Source organism: Aspergillus novofumigatus (genome assembly GCF_002847465.1).
Source record: "Aspergillus novofumigatus IBT 16806 chromosome Unknown P174scaffold_4, whole genome shotgun sequence".
NCBI lineage: Eukaryota > Fungi > Ascomycota > Eurotiomycetes > Eurotiales > Aspergillaceae > Aspergillus > Aspergillus novofumigatus.
In genome coordinates, this window is record NW_020194277.1 from 1,441,787 (window position 1) to 1,460,048 (window position 18,262).

The 18,262-nt window shown below is 50.4% G+C and overlaps 3 protein-coding genes across 3 annotated transcripts; 1 reads left to right on the top strand and 2 right to left on the bottom strand.

The window, feature by feature from the left end:
- Positions 1 to 4,991: 4,991 nt before the first annotated feature.
- Positions 4,992 to 10,442, bottom strand: P174DRAFT_441249 (pentafunctional protein ARO1). Its single transcript, XM_024827266.1, has 18 exons — positions 10,280 to 10,442; positions 10,003 to 10,199; positions 9,692 to 9,975; positions 9,629 to 9,652; positions 9,490 to 9,604; positions 9,319 to 9,465; positions 9,191 to 9,279; positions 9,131 to 9,169; positions 8,958 to 9,106; positions 8,840 to 8,921; positions 8,795 to 8,815; positions 8,531 to 8,755; positions 8,483 to 8,503; positions 8,448 to 8,452; positions 6,290 to 8,426; positions 5,388 to 6,263; positions 5,295 to 5,339; positions 4,992 to 5,243 (listed from the first exon to the last, which is right to left on the bottom strand). Exons 2-18 carry the CDS (start codon positions 10,058 to 10,060, stop codon positions 5,226 to 5,228), a joined length of 4,335 nt encoding a protein of 1,444 aa, XP_024682578.1. The 5' UTR covers positions 10,061 to 10,199; positions 10,280 to 10,442; the 3' UTR covers positions 4,992 to 5,225.
- A 2,776-nt stretch (positions 10,443 to 13,218) lies between these two features.
- rat1 (5'->3' exoribonculease Dhp1) lies at positions 13,219 to 14,566 on the bottom strand. The gene is made up of 3 exons (XM_024821218.1): positions 13,897 to 14,566; positions 13,382 to 13,833; positions 13,219 to 13,324 (listed from the first exon to the last, which is right to left on the bottom strand). The coding sequence occupies exons 1-2, from the start codon at positions 14,201 to 14,203 to the stop codon at positions 13,517 to 13,519; spliced, it is 624 nt and encodes a 207-aa protein (XP_024682579.1). The 5' UTR covers positions 14,204 to 14,566; the 3' UTR covers positions 13,219 to 13,324; positions 13,382 to 13,516.
- Positions 14,567 to 14,597: 31 nt separating this feature from the next.
- P174DRAFT_503795 (putative intracellular protein transport protein (UsoA)) lies at positions 14,598 to 18,249 on the top strand. Its single transcript, XM_024831178.1, has 6 exons — positions 14,598 to 14,991; positions 15,045 to 15,095; positions 15,148 to 15,343; positions 15,411 to 15,874; positions 15,925 to 18,024; positions 18,079 to 18,249. The coding sequence occupies exons 1-6, from the start codon at positions 14,716 to 14,718 to the stop codon at positions 18,157 to 18,159; spliced, it is 3,168 nt and encodes a 1,055-aa protein (XP_024682580.1). The 5' UTR covers positions 14,598 to 14,715; the 3' UTR covers positions 18,160 to 18,249.
- Positions 18,250 to 18,262: the final 13 nt, after the last annotated feature.

Consider the following 18,262-nt stretch of genomic DNA (forward strand, 5'->3'; position numbering starts at 1 on the left):
TTATTATGATGTGATGACAATTGCTTGTGTGCTGTATGGTGAAAAGAGACAAGGTATGAAAGTGTAGTATAGTAGAGTAGAGTATAGGAATCACTTACTAGGAGAGGAGGAGGTAGGAGATGGGAACCCCAGACAGGAGTTAATAAACGATTGATAACAAGGGATATGATGTGAGAATGACTCGAGAGGTCAAAGACCAGATTCCTAATGTACAAAATATCTGGTTGTCGAAGCAGGATCAACGTACGGACAGGAGGGGACAAGGGACATTTATTCTTAATGATGCAATAATCAGCTAGTGTCGTCGTACAATGCACAGCGAACTAACTAACTTAGCGTCAGAGTCAGTTTCTGTCATGGTGTACGGGCTCGCCCGAAAGCGTTATGACAACGGACAATCCTTGACTCAGGATTACAAATAATACCCAGGGAAAATTACCATAATTACGAATACGTACAGCCTGAAGGTTTGATTGATCGATCTGTTTTTGTCTGGGGGTTTTAGCGCCATCCACCTAGCCCCACGCCCCGCCGAGCCATTAGCCGGACACTCGAAAAAAAATGAACCCACCATTATGGAGTCGGGTATCTTCCAAGCCACAATTCCTGCAGCTAAAGATGGATGCGTTGTCGTCGACCAGGTACCACCGAGTACGGACTACAGCGCAGACAAGTCATTTAGCACTGGCATTTTACCCTCTATCCCCTTGCAGTGACTGAGCCACACTCCCTGCATTTATGCCTGAAGGGCCCAATTAGTCAAACAAACCCGAGATATGTGCCACTCAACAGGTATCTAGTTCTTGACGCTTCTTTGTTCTTCTTCTTCCTCGGGATACAAATTATTCAATAACGAAAATAAATCTTATGAATTTGTCATTATTTTATGACTCTTATACCGGGGACTCACCGAGGCCCAAATTATTATGAGCATCAATGACTCAGATAGTCGCCGGGCTATGCCAGCACTCTTATGACTCCCATGTAGACAATTTTGGTAGTAGATACTAGCACTCTGTAATGTTATTAAATAATGTCTAAGCTATAGTAAAACCGTACATCTAAACAACCAGACTAGTACCTACAGTTGGATGAGACCGACGATCCTCCCATTTCTGATCCTAAGGCTACCAATGACAAGCTGCCGTGGCTAAGCCATGCATTTCTGTCCACGCAGTTGTTGAAGATCCCGATCTCGTGTGGCTTCAACGCAGGACCCTGACAATATGCACAAACGGTAGGGCCGTGTAAATCGACTAATCAGGACCGTTTGTTCTAGGAAAGGGGAGAAGGGGAAGTTCTCAAGTAGGCATGTTTATTTGTTTGTAGCTCCGCGGCCTGATGAGCCAACCAAGCATACGCCACATCTTTGCGCCACAGACATGTGGCTAGTGTATAAAGCTATGAATAAACATTATTGATGATTATTAATGTGGTGCATACGGACTTCGCCGAGATACAGACATTCGACCGAGTGAATCGTCTGGCAGTACTCTGTACTATCTACTGCATTCCACGTCGATTACAGCAATTGTCAGCACATGATTAGAAACAATAAAATAATATTCTTGCTGGACTGTGCAAGTGTGCAGAAACAGGCGATGAAGAAGCGGAAAAGACTCGGAGATAGGTGCTCAGCAGCTCCACCATGCCGGCTCTCGGCATCCCCTACTGGACGGTAGACTTTCCGGGGACTCTATCTACGAGGTACACAGAACCACTCGGCCGGCCAAGTTCGCAGCACATGAGCATTTCAAGTGCATTCATCGTTTGCAGAAAGATTACTTTTCAAGCTAATGCTCTGTAGCTTGCGAGGCTCAGCACTTGAATAAGTCAGCTGATTGTTTTCTCTCCCATGGTACTGCGGACTATTGAGTACTAGTTGCGTTGAATGGAAGGTCATCTGACCAGAATCATGATCTTGTTCAATATCACCACTAGGCGTCGAACGATGTAAGAGTCATACCATGAAGACGGAAGAGAGTCTAACCATAGCTTTCTGTTAATTCGTTACTATTAATTAATTTTGCAAAGCCAGATAATTTCATGGATTATCACATGCAAACCCTCAGTCGATTTTGTTGAGATATCAGAAAGCTGTTGGCGAATATCGGCAGATCAGGATGCGAGTGAGTACCTCGCTATGGAAGAGGATAGCGGCCTATAGAAACACAGTGCCTAGTCTAGCCAATTTGCTACGCAAAGACCAAGTGCCCAGTAGGCAGTTGTAGCCAACGCTATTCCTCCAGTGACAGACACAGGAACACATGGCTCCCCACCCATAGCTCGAATGACAGCTGAAGCCAGTGGCAACTTCAACTGAAGTACATAAAATCAGAATCTGGCTGCCTGTGTCTCACTCTACTCGACGCGCATGTCCATGAAACAACTGAATTTGCGTACGCGGCTTATCTTCCCTTCAACCGGCGACTGGCTGCGCATGACTGGCTCGAGCGCTGTTGTTGACTCGTCAGATAACCCAGACTGGACAGTGGACGCTCTCGTCCTCATACCCTGCAGCCATTCGGAATCAACACCTAAAGGTCAAGATCGAGTCTAGAGTCTCGGATCTTGTTACCTGCAGTCTTGCACCTGCACCTGGATCGTCGACTCGTTCGGCCTTCGGCCAGACTGGATCCCGGCGGGTCTTGTTCTGTCGCAGTGGGTATCTGCTTTTCATTCCATATGTCCAGGCTTCCCTGATTATGAACCTACGATTGGTGATTGGCAAGTCGAGACTCTCAGCTGGATATCTCTGCTTATCTGCAATGATTATCTCTCTAGCTGGAGGATGAATCTGGGGTACGCATGTGACTGTCTGACTCATTTCAACATCTCCATGACAGTTCAGAGGGATCAAGCCTACATTCAACCTGCAGTACTTTCCACTCAGTTGATGACACCGTGATATTACCGAGAATACACCTATTATTCATCCATCTACCCAAGCTGAAGTGAAAAGTTACACTGGTGGTGACCAACTAACAAGGATTAGATCGATTTAGCCGACAGTCAGCACCTTAAACCACATGGAATTTTCCCTCGAACCTCAGACAGCTCAGCAATGTGCATATGCAGCGAAGGAAAAACTTTTCCCACCCCTCTGTTGCTGCAGGTTTCTTTGCAGATGGGAGGACCTGCGGACATGATTCGCTGACATGCAGCTGTCCGAGCACAGCCACATCCGTCAGATCTTCGGTTTTTGGTGGGGCTGTTGGGACCCATCCAGCAAGGGAGCTGGGTGTTGCTGTTGGTAAGAAACAGAGGTAATACAAATAAGGTAATAAAACCGAAGGGGACCTGTGTATTGCGCATGACAATACAGCCTCCCACACTGCACACAGGGCTACATTACTCCGTGCATCCCTCCATTCCATTCTTTCTTGGGCCGGAAAATCCTAGCCGGAGGATTCGAATCGGTCCCCCGTAGCGCCAAAGAATTTTTCCATCGGCCTTCTAGAAGCCCCGACTAAATTTGGGCATGCATGGGTAGCGTCAATGCGTCCATTCCTGTTGGACTACTTCCTTCTTGAAAAACTTTTTCTTGCAGTTTAACTTGCGACTCGCACGAGTTAGATTTGGACTAGAGATGCCAAGGTGAAAAATTTTCTGGCATGGCTGCTCGTCTAGATGGACGTTAGCGATAAGGTGGTTGCACTTGCGCATGCTCTGTATACGGGAATGCATTTGGCTTGGATGACTGAGGACGTAGTATACCCTCGGTGATATCGGCCGGAGAAAATTCTTCATGCTATCATTAGGAATAGGATAAAGCATATTAATAATGGTGTCTTACAGCCCTCGTATTATTTTGACAAATGTCGAGATAGAATAGCCGAATGTTCCTTGAATCAACATCAAGGTCACCGTACTCCATAGTGGTAGTTGGTAGAGAGACTATTAATACTTACTATCGCTATCTATCGAGATAAGGGATAAGTAACCGACCAACTACCTTAACCAGTGGAAACTACAAGTACACAGGCTCAGTTGGGGCCTTCGGCCCGGTAGATCCTTCAGCACTGTCGGTAACACGGCACCGTGGTTCGCGCCCCGAAGAACAACCCAGCATCTTCGTTCTCATCTCACCTTGCATGCTTGCTAATCTGAGTCTGAATCTGACTTCCGTCCGAATACGAAATATCGCGAATTTCCGGATCGAGCCTAAGCCTACTACACTTTTTTTCATGGAGAAACTCGGACTTGATTCTTTTCGTCTGGACCACGGAGATCCGAGCGCTGTGTAATAGATAGCAATAGCAATAGTATTTAGCAATTTCTACTCCGTACTAACCTACTAGGATTTCGAATCATGATATCCAGACCATGATATCGCCCTAAAGGAAATATCAACATCTGTGAAAGCAAGACCGCGTGACATGTACCATGGGCGGTCACATGCTCTCTCAGCTCTCCACCTCATCAGTCATTATAGTAACTGCATCACACCATTTCTATAACCAAAATCAAATGACTTATCACCCAGTCTATTGAGTAAAAGAATCAAAATTTACTCATGCGGATAGGCATACTCATACTCCGGAGTACTGCCTAAACGAAGGGTGAATGGTCTGGACTGTCTAACATCCACCCGTCCTGGGCCGATCGGGTCTCGACCCGCATTAGGACAGTTCGGTTAGAGTCGAGATCTGATTCTGATCAGCTCGACTTGACTACTTAACACTAAGCATGCATGTGCATTATCAAGGGCTTTTTATAGAAGTTTTTCTTCCACCGTTAGGAGCCTAGATAGAATTCTTGTGTTGATTTGCTGGACATTTTGAGACTCTTGAGACATGAGATTGAGATACGCGAGTATGTGCGTGTGCAGTGGATGGTTTGCGGAGGTCGATGGATGGCGGGTGGGACTGGTTCTAATATTAGAGTACGCTATTCTTCGAAATACGTAGTGTCTGAGCCTCCATGACAAGACAGGCCACTATCTAGAAAATATGGCTATCGATAAGTTAGTCTCGACTTCAGTCTTGGTCTTGACTTGACAATTAGATAGCGCGTTTGTGTAACTATACAGTATTTGCATCTGCACTACGGTGTTGATTCCAGGTGTGTATGCAAGTATAATGCTTAAAATAAATAGAACATATCAACTGATTTAAATCCCGAAAGGAACGCTTCGGTTCGACTTATGCACAGTAAATGTGCTTTTCCAGACAATATCGAAGAACATGAAGTGTTTTGGCTTTGTTTTCCTCACAGATTTTCGATCAACCCAGGACAATAGCCTACGAACACGTTAGCATAATTGAGCCATAGTAATAAAAGTCACAACATACCCGTGCACGTTCGTAGAGAGGGCGAATACCCGTCCAATGTTGGAACTGTACTCCATCAGTAATGTCCATCTGTACAAGTCAATCTCAACATACCTGGTGTACTCCTTGCCCGATCAAGGCCTCCAACCCAGGAATAGTAGTCCACCCTGCATCGACAGCAAGCTGCATCAGCGCCGTCACCCGCGGCTTGTAAGCCATCTCCAGCAGTACGCGAGGGGATCCCTCAATCGTCCGGGCGGCGTCGGCGTCTGCCTCCTGGGCACGTTCGAACATGTGGCAGAGGATCTCCCGCATACCGGGATCGATGGGCCGGTCGGCGGGGATGGTGCCGATCGCAACATGGGGAACATGCTCCAGCTTCTCGTTGCCCTCGACGATTCGGATGTTGTAGCCGGTGGGGAAGGTGGAGACCATACTCTCCAGCTTGGCAGGGTTCCGTCCTACAATGTAGATGGGAGAGAAACCCATATGGTGGAGAGCGTAGATGGCAGCGCGGGATGTGCCTCCGCCACCCACCACAAGAGCACTGGCGTTGCCGTCGGCTCCGTAGGCGCCCGCGTTACGAAGGCATTGGACCATGCCCTGCCAGTCGGTGTTGTGACCGACCAGCCGCTGCGGCTTGTCCTCACCATCGGAAACTGGCACGACGGTGTTCACGGCACCGATAATCTCGGCCTCCGCAGTAATCTCATCAAGTAGGGGCATGATATCCAGCTTCAGAGGAATCGTCACAGAGGCTCCACCAAAGTCGGGTGCGCGAATGAAATCCTTGACATCTTCGACATTGGTAGTCTCCAACCGGATGTACTCATGGGGAAGTCCCATCTCGGCGAAAAGAGTGTTGTGCAGTGCCGGCGAGCGGGACTCGGAAATGGGGCTTCCAAAGAGGGCAAAGCGCTTCTTCTTGATCTCCCCCATTAGTGACAGCCCCTTGCGAATATCTGTCGCAGACAGCTGGCCCGGGCAGCCCTGAACGGGAGAGCAGGATGCGATACTGGTGTCATGAATCCATTCAAGATGCGACTCAGCTGCCCGTTACCCCCCATATTGATCGCGATCAGTGGCACGTCGTGAGCCTCTTCGGCCCAGTTCTTGAACTTCCTCAGAGCCGTGTTGTCATCGAGGTTTCTGGCCACACCCACAAGCTTGATCACATCGCCGTACTCGAGCGCCCTGTTGTAGTACTTCATCCAGGACATGTTTGCCCACGAAAGTTCGCCCTTAGGGTCGTGGTGCGAAGCGATGATCTTCGAGTATCCCTTCATCTCAGTAACCGCGCGCAGCATCTCATCTGGGAAAGCAATCTCGAGATCCACAAACTCGCATCCTGACCGGACTGCGAGCCGGTAGAGCTGCATCGCCTCCTCATGAGCATTGTCGGGGAACCGACCCCCCTGTCCCTTCGTGCGAATGGTGAAGATCACGGGCAGTGTGATACGGCTGCGCAGGTAGGAGATCTGATCAGCAACAAAATCGACGGTCGGAATGCCGTTCGACGAGCCTGGGTCCTCCAGCAGGTCGACACGCAATTCAACAGCATCAGAGCCAACACATGCTTGCTCCAAGATCTGATCCGCACCACGCACGTCAGGAAGAGTCAGCGACACGAAGAACGAATGCTGCTTCTTCTTGATGGTACTGAGGCTGTCCTCTAGTCCTGTGACAAACTTGATGAAACGCGCAAAGTCCTCAGACGCCCGGGGGAGTCCTGCGCTAGCGTGCTGACTGTAGTACTGAATATTGCTGCATTCCTGGAACCATGGCTTGCGGCGCAGCCACACTCCCAGCATATCCTCAACGTAAGCCGGGCGGGTCTTATCGATGTTCAAGAATGCCATCACTTGCTTGATATCGCGCATGACAAGCAGAACATTTCCTTTGGCTTTGTGCCAATCGATAAGCAGCTTTCTAGCTTCAGGAATCTCTACTACTCCTCCGCCGCATGCGAAAACATGACCGGTCGGGCGCTCCTTCATCGTTCGCTGCAGAAGACTAAGCTCGGCATCTCGGAAACCTTGCCAGCCACGCTGCTTGATGATGTCCGGAATGGTCATGCCTTCTATACGTTCGAGTTCGTCGTCAAGATCAATGAAGGGTCGCTTGAGCGTAGAGGCAACCCAGTGTCCACTCGTGGTCTTTCCAGCACCACGCATACCGATAATGAACACCGACGCACTGGCCTTTTCGGCACGGGTGAGAACGGGAGATTCGGCTTCCTTCAGCTCCTTGCCCTCGAGCTTGACGGCAAATTTCTGGCGCAGAGTATCCCACCAGCCGGGCCATGTCTTACCCACACACTCCTTTTCCAGAATCAGTGTCGGCTTAGGGGCAACGAGCGATAGAACGCTGAAGCTGAATGCAACTCGGTGGTCATCGTAGCAGAAAACACCGCCGGCCGGCTGCCGAAGGGTGGAACGGTCAATGCCGTCGATCTCAAGCCCATCATCGTGTTCCCGACAGATGACACCAAACTTGGCAAGCTCGTCGTGCATGGCCTTAATGCGGTTACATTCTTTGACACGCTGGTTCGCGATACCATAGATGCGAGCTGTGTGGTTCGAGTCCTTGCCTCGGGCAATGGCCGCAAGAACGGACGCTCCAAGGAATGCATCTGTCATTGGCTCCATATCGACGTTGGGCAAAGGCCGCAAGACACCGTCGGCGGGACCGGTAACGGTGGTCGAGGTGTCGGTCTGTTCCACAGTGCAACCCATAGGTCTCAGAACATCAACGGCGAAACGAGCGTCGCCTTGAAGAGACTTGGATCCAATGTTCGGAATAGTGCACGTGGTGCCGGTGACTGCTGCAATCGCCAGGGGGTAGGTGGCGGAACTGGCGTCGCTCTCCACGACGTACTCTGCAGGGTTGATGTAACGTCCCTGAGGAATGTGATAGGTATGCTCCTCAGTAGTAGACTTCTTCACATCAATGCCGAAAGATCTCATCATAGCCGTCGTCATGTCAATGTAAGGCTGCGAGATGGGCTTACCGCCCACCAGTTTCAAGGTCACAGGCTCCTTAGCGTATGGGGCGCACATGAGCAGGGAGGACACATATTGAGACGACACTTTGGCGGCGAGGTTGATTTGGCCACCTGTGAACCCTCCTGAGGCGGCTATCTTGAGCGGCAGACTGCCCTTGTTCTCGACGTACTCAATCTGCGCACCATTTGCGGTCAGGGCATCCACCAAGTCGCCAATAGGTCTCTGCTTCATGCGGTTGTTGCCCGTAAGAACACTTGAATCGACGCTGCTGGCAGTGGCAAGGGTTGCGACAGTGGTCAAGAAACGCGAGGCTGTACCCGCGTTGCCCAGGTAGAGCGGAGAAGGATGAGCTTGAAGAGCACCTCCTTTGCCATTGACAACAAGGACTTCGCCTTCCTCTTCCCAGGAGAAGGTGGCGGCGCCAAGGCGCTCCAAGGCGTTCAGCATGACCTCGGTGTCATCGGAATGCAGCAGGTTCTTGATACGGACAGTGCCCGAACCGAGAGCGGCAAGTACCAGAGCTCGGTTGGAGATACTCTTCGAGCCCGGAGGCGCACAAACCACTTCCGAGGCCGGTGATACGCCAGGGTACACTTCAATACTGGGGGCAAGAACGACGCCGATATCCTCATTCGGCACAACGCTAGCCCGTGGTTCATAAGTGCGACCGATGGCCGACAGGAGAACAATTTTCTTCTTGGGACCGTCGTTCTTCTTGTCCAGGGCCATGTTAAAAAGAATCTGGTCAACGGAGCAGTGCTTACCGGCGGTCAGCTTGCGAATTCGCGAGTCCTTCAAAGATGTAGGCAAGCCGTAGGCGGCAATACACTTGACAATTCGGGCCACGGCAACACCCTTCAAGATGCCAAGATGTCTGGCCAGCTCCGCTTCCTTGACCATACCAATGGCAACGCACTCTCCGTGGAGGATTTGAGGAGTCAGAATAGCCTCAATAGCATGGCCGATTGAGTGACCCCAGTTCAAAAGGTTACGCAGACCCCCTTCACGCTCATCCGCCGAAACGACAAACGCCTTGTGACGCGCCGACGCAAGGATTCTAGCCTTCAGAATCTCCTCGATCCCCTCGAATCGTCGCTGACCCGGCTTAACCTCACGGCGAACAGCGCTCAAAATAATTTCGGCATTGTCTTCGAGAGCGGTGAATTCTTCTTCGCTGGAGATGGCGGCTGTCTTGATAACCTCAGCCATACCGTTGATGAACTCCCTGACGGGGAGAGTTTCCAAAAATTCCAGGTCAATGTAGATTCTGGACGGTTGCCAGATCGCGCCAATCAAGTTCTTTCCCAAGGGGGTATCAATAGCCGTCTTTCCACCGATCGAGGAGTCCACCATAGCCAGAAGCGTAGTAGGAACCTGTACAAAGCGAACACCGCGCATATAGGTCGCAGCGACGAAACCTGTCAAGTCTCCAATGACCCCTCCACCTAGCGCAATAACCACAGTATCTCGGCCGCATGGCGGGCTCTGACTCAACATCCAATCTTCAATATCTGCTTTTGTCTGTCTCGACTTGGAAACTTCTCCTGGAGGAGCATTGTAGATCAACAGGCGGGGAGAGGGAGAGACCGAGGCGGCGGCCTCTTGGAAGGACTTCTGGAAGCCAGGGGTGTAGATCGATCCGATATTCGTGTCGGTGATCAGGACGTAGGTTGTAGAGGGACAGCCGCTAATCAGGTCTTTGGAGACATAGTTGCGCCAGAGACCGAAGTCAGCGACTATACTCTCCTGGCCCAGGATGCTGATTTTCGTGGGTCCGGTCATGATAGAGAGGACGGAGGGGATAGCAACAGGGATCGAATTCAACACTTTCGGGGGCAATTCGGCCTTCGCCTTTCTATTGCATTCTGTGTACAGTCGCAAGCCGCCCTTACTTTTGTTTGAATGGGACCAGTAGTAACTACTGGAGTGAGATGAAGAAGACAAGAGTCAGCCGGAGAAACGAAGTCGGCGAAATTTTGAGTGGGGCAATGGGATAGATACCTGGAGCTTCGCCGGGGACTCAAGCGAAGAGCAAAGCAGCAAGGGAGTGACCGAAGAGAACGGACCCAGTGTCAGACCAATTGATCAAAGTATTGATGTTCGGGAAGAACCAGGATTTCAACGGAGTGCTGACTTTTGGAAGTCAAAGTCAGAAATCCCCAGATTGACTCACCGTTCCCGCTCCGATGTCGCGGCGGTAAGGGCTCCTTCGGTGTACTCTACGGAAAGGTACTCAAGAATTTGAACCACAGTGACTTGACTGCGAGATTACGCCGTTATTTATACTCATACTTATATTTAGTTTACAAGGACGCAATGAGATAGGAGACGCGCAGAAAAATGTCAGATTTCCAATTGCTGCCAAAAGTATGATTTCTCATGTATTGATACGATATTAATTTCTTCCCCATTCCGCCAGCTGAACTCCGTGTCCCAGTTGTATCAGTCAAATCCGCGGTCACCGAAAGGTACCTCATCGGATAGTGGTGAGACTCATAGATGTAGAGAAGCCACCAAATCAGATCTCAGTAACGACCGTATCCACCCGAGTTTCTGGAGGAGTGCTGGTCTTGGTTATATTGGCGCTGATCGCGATAACCGCCTCCGCGATAGTTACCTCCGCGATGGTAACCTCCGCCGCCTCTGTATCCTCCGCTGCCACCATGATCGGAGGACCTGCCATTATATTGATTGGACTGGTTGTAATATGAGGACTGATTATAGTATCCTTGCTGGCCCTGACCATAGTGGTCGCCCTGGCCATGGTTGCCTTGGTACTGACCGGGTCCTTGCCCGTATGGAGGCCGATGATGCGAACCCGACATTCCTCCATGTGGAGGAGGGGGAGGACCTCTGGAGAAGCCAGCGGACCCAGGAACGGGTGGGACCCAGCCCGAAGGCATCATAGGACCGCCACCAGGATTACCAGGGACGGGCGGTACGAAACCAGGGTCGAGATGCGCAGCGAAAGGATTGGGCCTGTCGCTTGCATAGTTGATACGGCCGCCTCTATGTCCGCCGCGCAAAGGGGCACCGCCGTACGATCTTCCAGAGTTTTGAGCCTTGTGCTTGACTGCTTGGATATCTGCGTTATCCAACGCTGGAGGGTTGAATTTGACTCCTCGAAGAAGCATGGACTTGTGAACGTGCTTTGACTTCGGGATTTCAAAGTTCACACTAGGGCAAAAACTCGTTAGCCAGGTACAAAAAGGGACAAGTAAGAAGAGAGACTCACGTCAAGGACCGATCATCCTCCAAACTCGGCATGCCATATTCCTCGAGTGACGATGGCAGAGAGCTATGAGGAATGTAGGCCTCATTACGCTCGACCTTGCCCGCCAAACCGTCACTTATACGCATGTTCAACTTGTACTCCTGGACGCCCTGCTTCTTCGAATAGAAATTGGCCACTAGGTCTTGATACAATGGGTGAGCTTCCGAAAGCAGCAACACCTCTCGTCCCACGCTGTTGCGGAGCTTTTCGTCTTCAGTGAGAAGCGGGTATTTCTTTTCCATGGCGGCAAGTAGCCGCTTCTCATCAATGAAGGGCAGTAGAATAACACCCTGCCAAGCGAACTTCTTGCCATTCAAATCCACAGCAAAATCCTCCGGATAGAAATCAATGATCTCACTCTCTGGGTTGCTCATAAGGTCGTGGAAAACTTCGGGAATAGCGTGATTGGAGGAGGCCGGGAGAACTCCCATCAACTGTTCAAATGGTCTGAATGGCACTCCCTTGTCGAAGTTTATCTCCATATCGCCAATGTCCACAAAATCTGCGGCGAAGGGAGCGTAGTGATACGGATAGTACCAGGTCCAGGACGGGCATCCTTGGAAATAATACAGCAGAACCCATGCGAGACCCTCGGCGTATGCCCGCGCAACCTTGTGGCGGAACTCCTTGTCCTGGGGGTCGACGCCAAACTTCTGCTCGTAATACCGGTCGGCGTATCCTTCCTCCCACAGACGAACTGTGTCGGGAGGCAGCTCATCCTCCTTGGCAGCAACAGGGACAGCAGGCGAGTCTCTGCCTGGAGTTCCTGCTTCTGTGTCCTCCTCTTCCACGAGATCGGCCTTTCTCTTGCCAAGGACCGATGGCGAAGTTTGCTCCGTCTGATCCGTTTGATCCTGTGAAGGCTCGTCATTGTTTGCTGTAGTATCCTCAGAACTCTCCTCCACATTCTGACCACTTTGAGAGCCCTGCATCAACTTGCTCTTCAAGACGGCAGCCGCGCTCTTATTCGCCATGTTGGCCCGATAAACAGCGCCGCGATTGACTACCATGGTGTGAGTGAGTTCCCTTGTCTGTCGAGACAATTCTCCTCGACCAGGGGTGATCAGTTCCAGTTGACTCGGCGCTGCTGCATCACCACCTCGGGGACCACGATGACCGACGGGCGAATCCATGGGCTCGTAAGTGGGGGAGCTTCTTCGTCGCTTCCTGGCTCGTTCTTCCTCCCGAGCCTTTGCTTCCTGTTTCCGTCTTTTCTCGTTGGCGAGCTTTCTTTCCTCTGCTTGTCTACGGCGCCGGAAGATGGCATCTTCCTGCTTTGCGAGTCCTTGCAGGATGAGCTGAGCCCGCTTCAGATCGACATGTCCATCCTCGGTCAGGTACCCGCCCATGACGGGGATGTTATCGCGCCAGATTGCAATCAGAGTATCTATACCATTCTCGCGGATGTCTAATGACGGTAGGTGAGGCAGGAAGTCATTTCCTACAAAGAAGCACATGAAGACCCAATCATCCAAAGCCCGTTCGAGGTCAAAGGGGAATGGTTGTTGCGGCACATACAGCTCGGCAGCGAGATACTCTCTGAGGATGGAAACATGGAGCCAGATGAATGGTTTGAGAGAGGAACCTTTTTGCTTTTCATCAAATTCCCCATTCTTCTCCTTCGCCTGACCCCTGCACTCCTCTGCCTTGTGACCTTGTTGACCACAGAGATGGCAGGTTCGTGCCCGAGACTCCTGGAAGAAGACATCTTCACGCAATACTCTGAAATGGGGTTCATGGGTAGCAAGACCCAGCATGATCAAATCGGCGTCCTACAAGACATATCGTCAGCGGTATGCATCAGGTAATGCGTAGTGTATATAACCCACCAATCCGTAGATAACGTGACGAGTGTTCGGGTCGTGCTCGGGTGCCGCCCTTTGTGATCGAATAAATTCCATGATCTTGTGCTCGCCCTCTCCGGGTACAGTCGCATCAGAAATAATGATTTTAAGCTATATTAGTTAGTATGAGTTCGCATTAGACCCGTTGAAATATCGTACCTTCTCCCAAGCTGGGTCGGTATTCAACTTGTAAGAAATCCAGTAGCGAAGAGATGCAGCGAGAATGTCCATGAACGGCGTTCCTGGAGTGATGACATTGCTATCCCATGTTCTCTTGACAACCTCTTCCTGCAACTCTTCGTCCACTTTGTTGCCGTTCTGTTTAGCGAGCATCTTGCGAAACTCCTCCTTCTTTTCATCCGCCTCTTTTGCCTCTTGCGCTGATCGGAATCGACGTGCTCGTTGCTGGTTCATCTTGGCTCGCGGCGCGACACCATCTACAGAAGAGACACGGACGTCAGTCGAAAATCGAAGAGAATTAGAATAGCCTGGTCACATACCAACAGCGATCATCAGAAGCTTCCTGGGACGGACCATGTTCACCACACGGTCGGTGTACTTGAAGATTTCCACCATCATCTCCTGCTCATTCGCCGGTGGCGGCTTGCCCTCAGGATGGGTACATGGATGGACAATACCATTCATGTCCAAGTAGAGATTATCCATCTCCTCTCCATTGGGGTTTGGTTTAGTAGCGTCAACGGGAACCTCTTCGCCGTTGACTTCGTAGGGCAACTCTTCAATGACCGGGGAGATGATCTTGGGGTATTTGTTGGAGAGCCATCGAAACAATGCCGGAACACCCATGATGGCGACAGTAGATTATGGCTATGATGAGAAAAATGTAAACTTATAAAGGAGAAAGGTTGAGATTCATCAGTTGCTGATGCGTTCCATCAGCTTCCTCGAACACTAGCCTCTCCTTGTTGCGGATCAGTAACGACCGGGACGAGATGTAGTTTTTATCCTCGTTTAATGATGTCGCATCAAGATCAGGCGTCCAACATCCGATACTAGTAATACGCGAAGACAAAACCTAACCGATTGTGCTCCAGTGAAAGGACGGTTGTCTGAAAGTCTCTGCGATAAGGTGAAGGCGGGATTTCGGCGCTATTCTTGTCGCGGTTCCGGCGTTTAGCGGCCCCTTGGCATTGATTGTTCGAGCCACTAGACAGCTGTTATCCCGGAAATACCATCAGTACTGTGGTGATGACAACGCAATTGGAATTGTGAATCTTATTTTGTCAGACTATTCAATGCCTAAATATTGCTACGCCCTCGGCCGGCGGTGACCATGATACTACGATCAATCCGTTGCGATGTTCCGAATTCTCGAATCACAGGCGCCGGCCAAACAAACGGCAACGGACACAATCAACACTCTGAGCAGTAGACTCCAAAGTGCGACTTTACTGGAGGATCGACGCGCGGCAATACAGGGACTAAGGAGCTTCTCAAAGCTCTATCCGGCCTCTGTCGCATCTGGAGCGCTACGACCGTTGATCAACAGCCTGAGAAATGACCGAGAAGATGTGGACACGATCAAAGTGGTCTTGGAGACCTTGTTGATGTTATTCTCCCCGGATGAGAGCAGTGTGCGTTGATTGTCCCGATCTGTTGATAGGACTTGCTGATACGTAGCTCACAGCCCGAAGCGTCTGATGAGATAGCCCTGTGGCTTGCAGATGAGTTCACTCAGGTGTGTACAGGCTACGTGGTACGAAGGTTATATGTAGCTAATGAGGCGAAAGCGACAAGACAATATCACCGCCCTTCTCGATCTCCTCGATACGCGGGACTTCTATTCTCGTCTGTATTCGCTGCAGTTGATGTTTCAGATCTCAAGTGCCCGGCCAGAAAGGACACAGGAATGTATACTAACGGCCCCGCTGGGTATCCCCAGGCTTGTCGGTGCTCTGGGGGATAGCAGGGAACCAATTCGTAATGGTAAGCTGCACCGGACTTGGGTTTTCTATAATGCTCGAGTGACTCACCGTGCGTGCGCGTTTTACAGAAGCACTACTTTTACTCATTGCTTTGACACCTGCCTCGGAGGAATTTCAGAAACTCGTTGCCTTCGAAAATGCTTTTGACGTGATATTGTCCCTGATCGAGAATGAGGGTGGTTTGGCGCATGGATTAGAGGACGTGGAAGATTGTCTGTCTTTGCTGGCCAATCTTCTACGCCTCAATATATCGAACCAGTCATACTTCCGAGAGACCGGCTGCGTGAAGAGATTGGCAAAACTCCTAGCTGATGTCAACAAAGACGAGGATCCAACTGAGGACGTTCCGCAGTGGACGTATGGTCAGCGCGATAAGAATATCTGGGGCTTACTAGTTATCATCCAGCTGTTTCTCGTTAAGGGCGGGATCAACACTCCCGCCAATCAGATGGCTTTCTGGAACAATGGTGTTATGGAGCAAATATTGAGCGCGGCCTTCGGCCAAAGGTTCAATGTGAACGTGACATCCAAGGTTTGTACTTTTGAGTTTTCCAGGTACGACTCATCGGTTGACCTATCTAGGCGTTGGCTACATGCGCCGATTTGATCCGCGGAAACTCGTCCCTGCAGGAGAGATTCGGGGATATTGAGGTCTTCTGGGGTCGACAGCCCAGTCAAGATGGCGTTGTCAATGGGGATAAAGTCGCGAACGGCGTTCAGCGCGTCAACGTCATCGAAGCATTGCTGAAATTGAGTCTTGAACCCGCCCCAATACAGGTACTTGATGCCCGGCTGGCCGCAAGCGAGTGTATCAAGGCATTCTTTGCAAACCATCCGGGAATTCGCGTCCACGTGTTGCGGAGAGCGATTGATGGACATCTCAGCGGGCAGGATCAAATTCCGAATATCATGACTGTTCTGCTCGTGCCGCCGGATGCTCGAGGAAATTCCGATCCTTATCAAGTGTGGATTGCATCTGTCTTAATGTTCCACTTGCTGTTTGATGATGCCGAGGCAAAGGCGATAGCCATGCAAGTGACTGAGGGCGACGCTGAAAGCGGCGAAGAAGTAATCACCTGCATCCAAACAATTCTGGGAAACCTAATCACAGGAATGAAAAGGGGCGATGACGAGAGAATCACGGTAGGCTATTTGATGTTGCTGTGCGGGTGGCTCTTCGAAGAGCCAGATGCTGTCAATGATTTTCTTGGAGAGGGAAGCAGCGTTCAAAGCTTATTGCAAGAAACCAAGCACCGCGGTGTCTCCAATGTAATTGTGCCCGGCCTGACCACGATTTTACTGGGAATCATCTACGAATTTTCCACGAAGGACTCGCCTATTCCTCGGGCTACGTTGCACAAGTTACTCCTCGAGCAGCTAGGCAGAGAGCAGTATATTGACAAGATCACTCGCTTCAGAGAATCGCCCATGGTCCGGGACTACGAGGTCTTGCCACAGACGGTGGGAGGACAGTTTGACGCGGGACTACCTGATATTTTCTTTGATAGGACATTCATTGAATTCCTTAAAGATAACTTCAGCCGGTTGATTCGGGCAATCGATCGCGAACCCGGGCTTGAGATATCAGTCGTCACAAATGGCATTCAGCGAGGAGTTTCGCGAGAACTGGTTGATTCGCTCAGGGCTGAGCTCGAAGAACGAAGCCAAGCTGTGCAGAAGCTCGAATCTGACTTACTCAATTTACGAAACCAACTTGAGCAAGAGCAGGTCGAACATAGAAAATTCAAGGACCTGAGCAGCTCAGAGGCTTCCAAAATACGGCAGATTAATGAATCGTTGCAACGAAATCATGAACAGGAGTTGGCGAGATTGGAAGAACGACACAAACATGCCAAGAACGAATTGCTGAAACAGCATGGTGATCAACTTCGAGCTATCGACAACCAGCTCAAGGAAACCTCCGCTGAATACGAGAGGAGAAGCCAGAAAGTCAAGAAGTTGCACGATGCGGAAGTCGCTGATCTTCAAAAGAAGCTCCAATCGCTAGAATTGGAGCTTACCCGCGTCAGGGAACAAAGTGCAGACGAAATTGGCAGCTTACAATCGACGATTCAAACGATGAGATCAGAAGCAGACCAAAGCAAAGGACAGCATTGGGCCCAGGTAGCGGAGCTTGAAAGCACAATCCAAAGTCTGCGCTCAGAACTAGACGAAAACAAGTCGAAGCATGCCGACCAGGTCTCTAACCTCAGCGACACGATTCAGAGGCTACAGTCTGAACTTGACAAAGCCAAAGAAGGACACGAGGCTGAGCTTGCTGACCTTAGAGCGAAGGCTCAGACCTTGCAGTCCGAACTTGACACAGCCAAACAAGAACATGAAACTGAACTCAGTGGTCTTAGAGTCAAGGCTCAGTCGTTACAGTCAGAACTCGACTCTGGTACGGAAAAGTCCAAGGAAGATCTCCAAGCTGTTCACGACGACTACTCATCTAAGCTTTCAGAGCTGGAAAAGCGGGTCAAGCTGGCTGAGAGCAAGGCAGAAAAAGCCGAAGCAGATGCGCTCAAATCTGCTGAGACACTCAAGGAGGTCCAGGCACAACTTGGAAAGACCAAGGCTGAAGTTGCCGAGAAGGAGGAAGCTCGCAAAGCCGCGCAGACCGAACTCGAAGATCTCCTGATAGTGTTTGGGGATTTAGAAGCGAAGAGAAATCAAGATAAGGTGAGTCATTAGCTACTTGAATTCGGACCAATCACTAAATAATCATCTTTCCAGAAACGCCTTAGAGACCTTGGACAAGAGGTGTCCGAGGCTGAAGACGATGAAGACGAGGACGAGGCCGAGGAGGAAGAATGAGGTTCAGCGTGTTCATACAGGGTGGACTGCGATCCATGCGAGCTAGCTTTCAACTCATCCTATAAGAACAACTAGATACCATCAACCAGCACATATTGCCATT

Excerpts from the sequence above, each read along its gene's own strand:
- P174DRAFT_441249 (XM_024827266.1), bottom strand. The coding sequence starts at position 10,060 with ATGACCGGACCCACGAAAATCAGCATCCTGGGCCAGGAGAGTATAGTC. Across the intron at positions 9,605-9,628 it reads CTACTACGCTTCTGGCTATG|ACGGCTATTGATACCCCCTT; the intron begins GTGGACTCCTCG and ends ATCGGTGGAAAG. Across the intron at positions 9,280-9,318 it reads TAGAATCCTTGCGTCGGCGC|GGGGTCTGCGTAACCTTTTG; the intron begins GTCACAAGGCGT and ends ATGAGCGTGAAG.
- rat1 (XM_024821218.1), bottom strand. The coding sequence starts at position 14,203 with ATGGGTGTTCCGGCATTGTTTCGATGGCTCTCCAACAAATACCCCAAG. Across the intron at positions 13,834-13,896 it reads GCTTCTGATGATCGCTGTTG|ATGGTGTCGCGCCGCGAGCC; the intron begins GTATGTGACCAG and ends TCTCTTCTGTAG.
- P174DRAFT_503795 (XM_024831178.1), top strand. The coding sequence starts at position 14,716 with ATGTTCCGAATTCTCGAATCACAGGCGCCGGCCAAACAAACGGCAACG. Across the intron at positions 14,992-15,044 it reads TCTCCCCGGATGAGAGCAGT|CCCGAAGCGTCTGATGAGAT; the intron begins GTGCGTTGATTG and ends CGTAGCTCACAG. Across the intron at positions 15,096-15,147 it reads TTGCAGATGAGTTCACTCAG|CGACAAGACAATATCACCGC; the intron begins GTGTGTACAGGC and ends ATGAGGCGAAAG.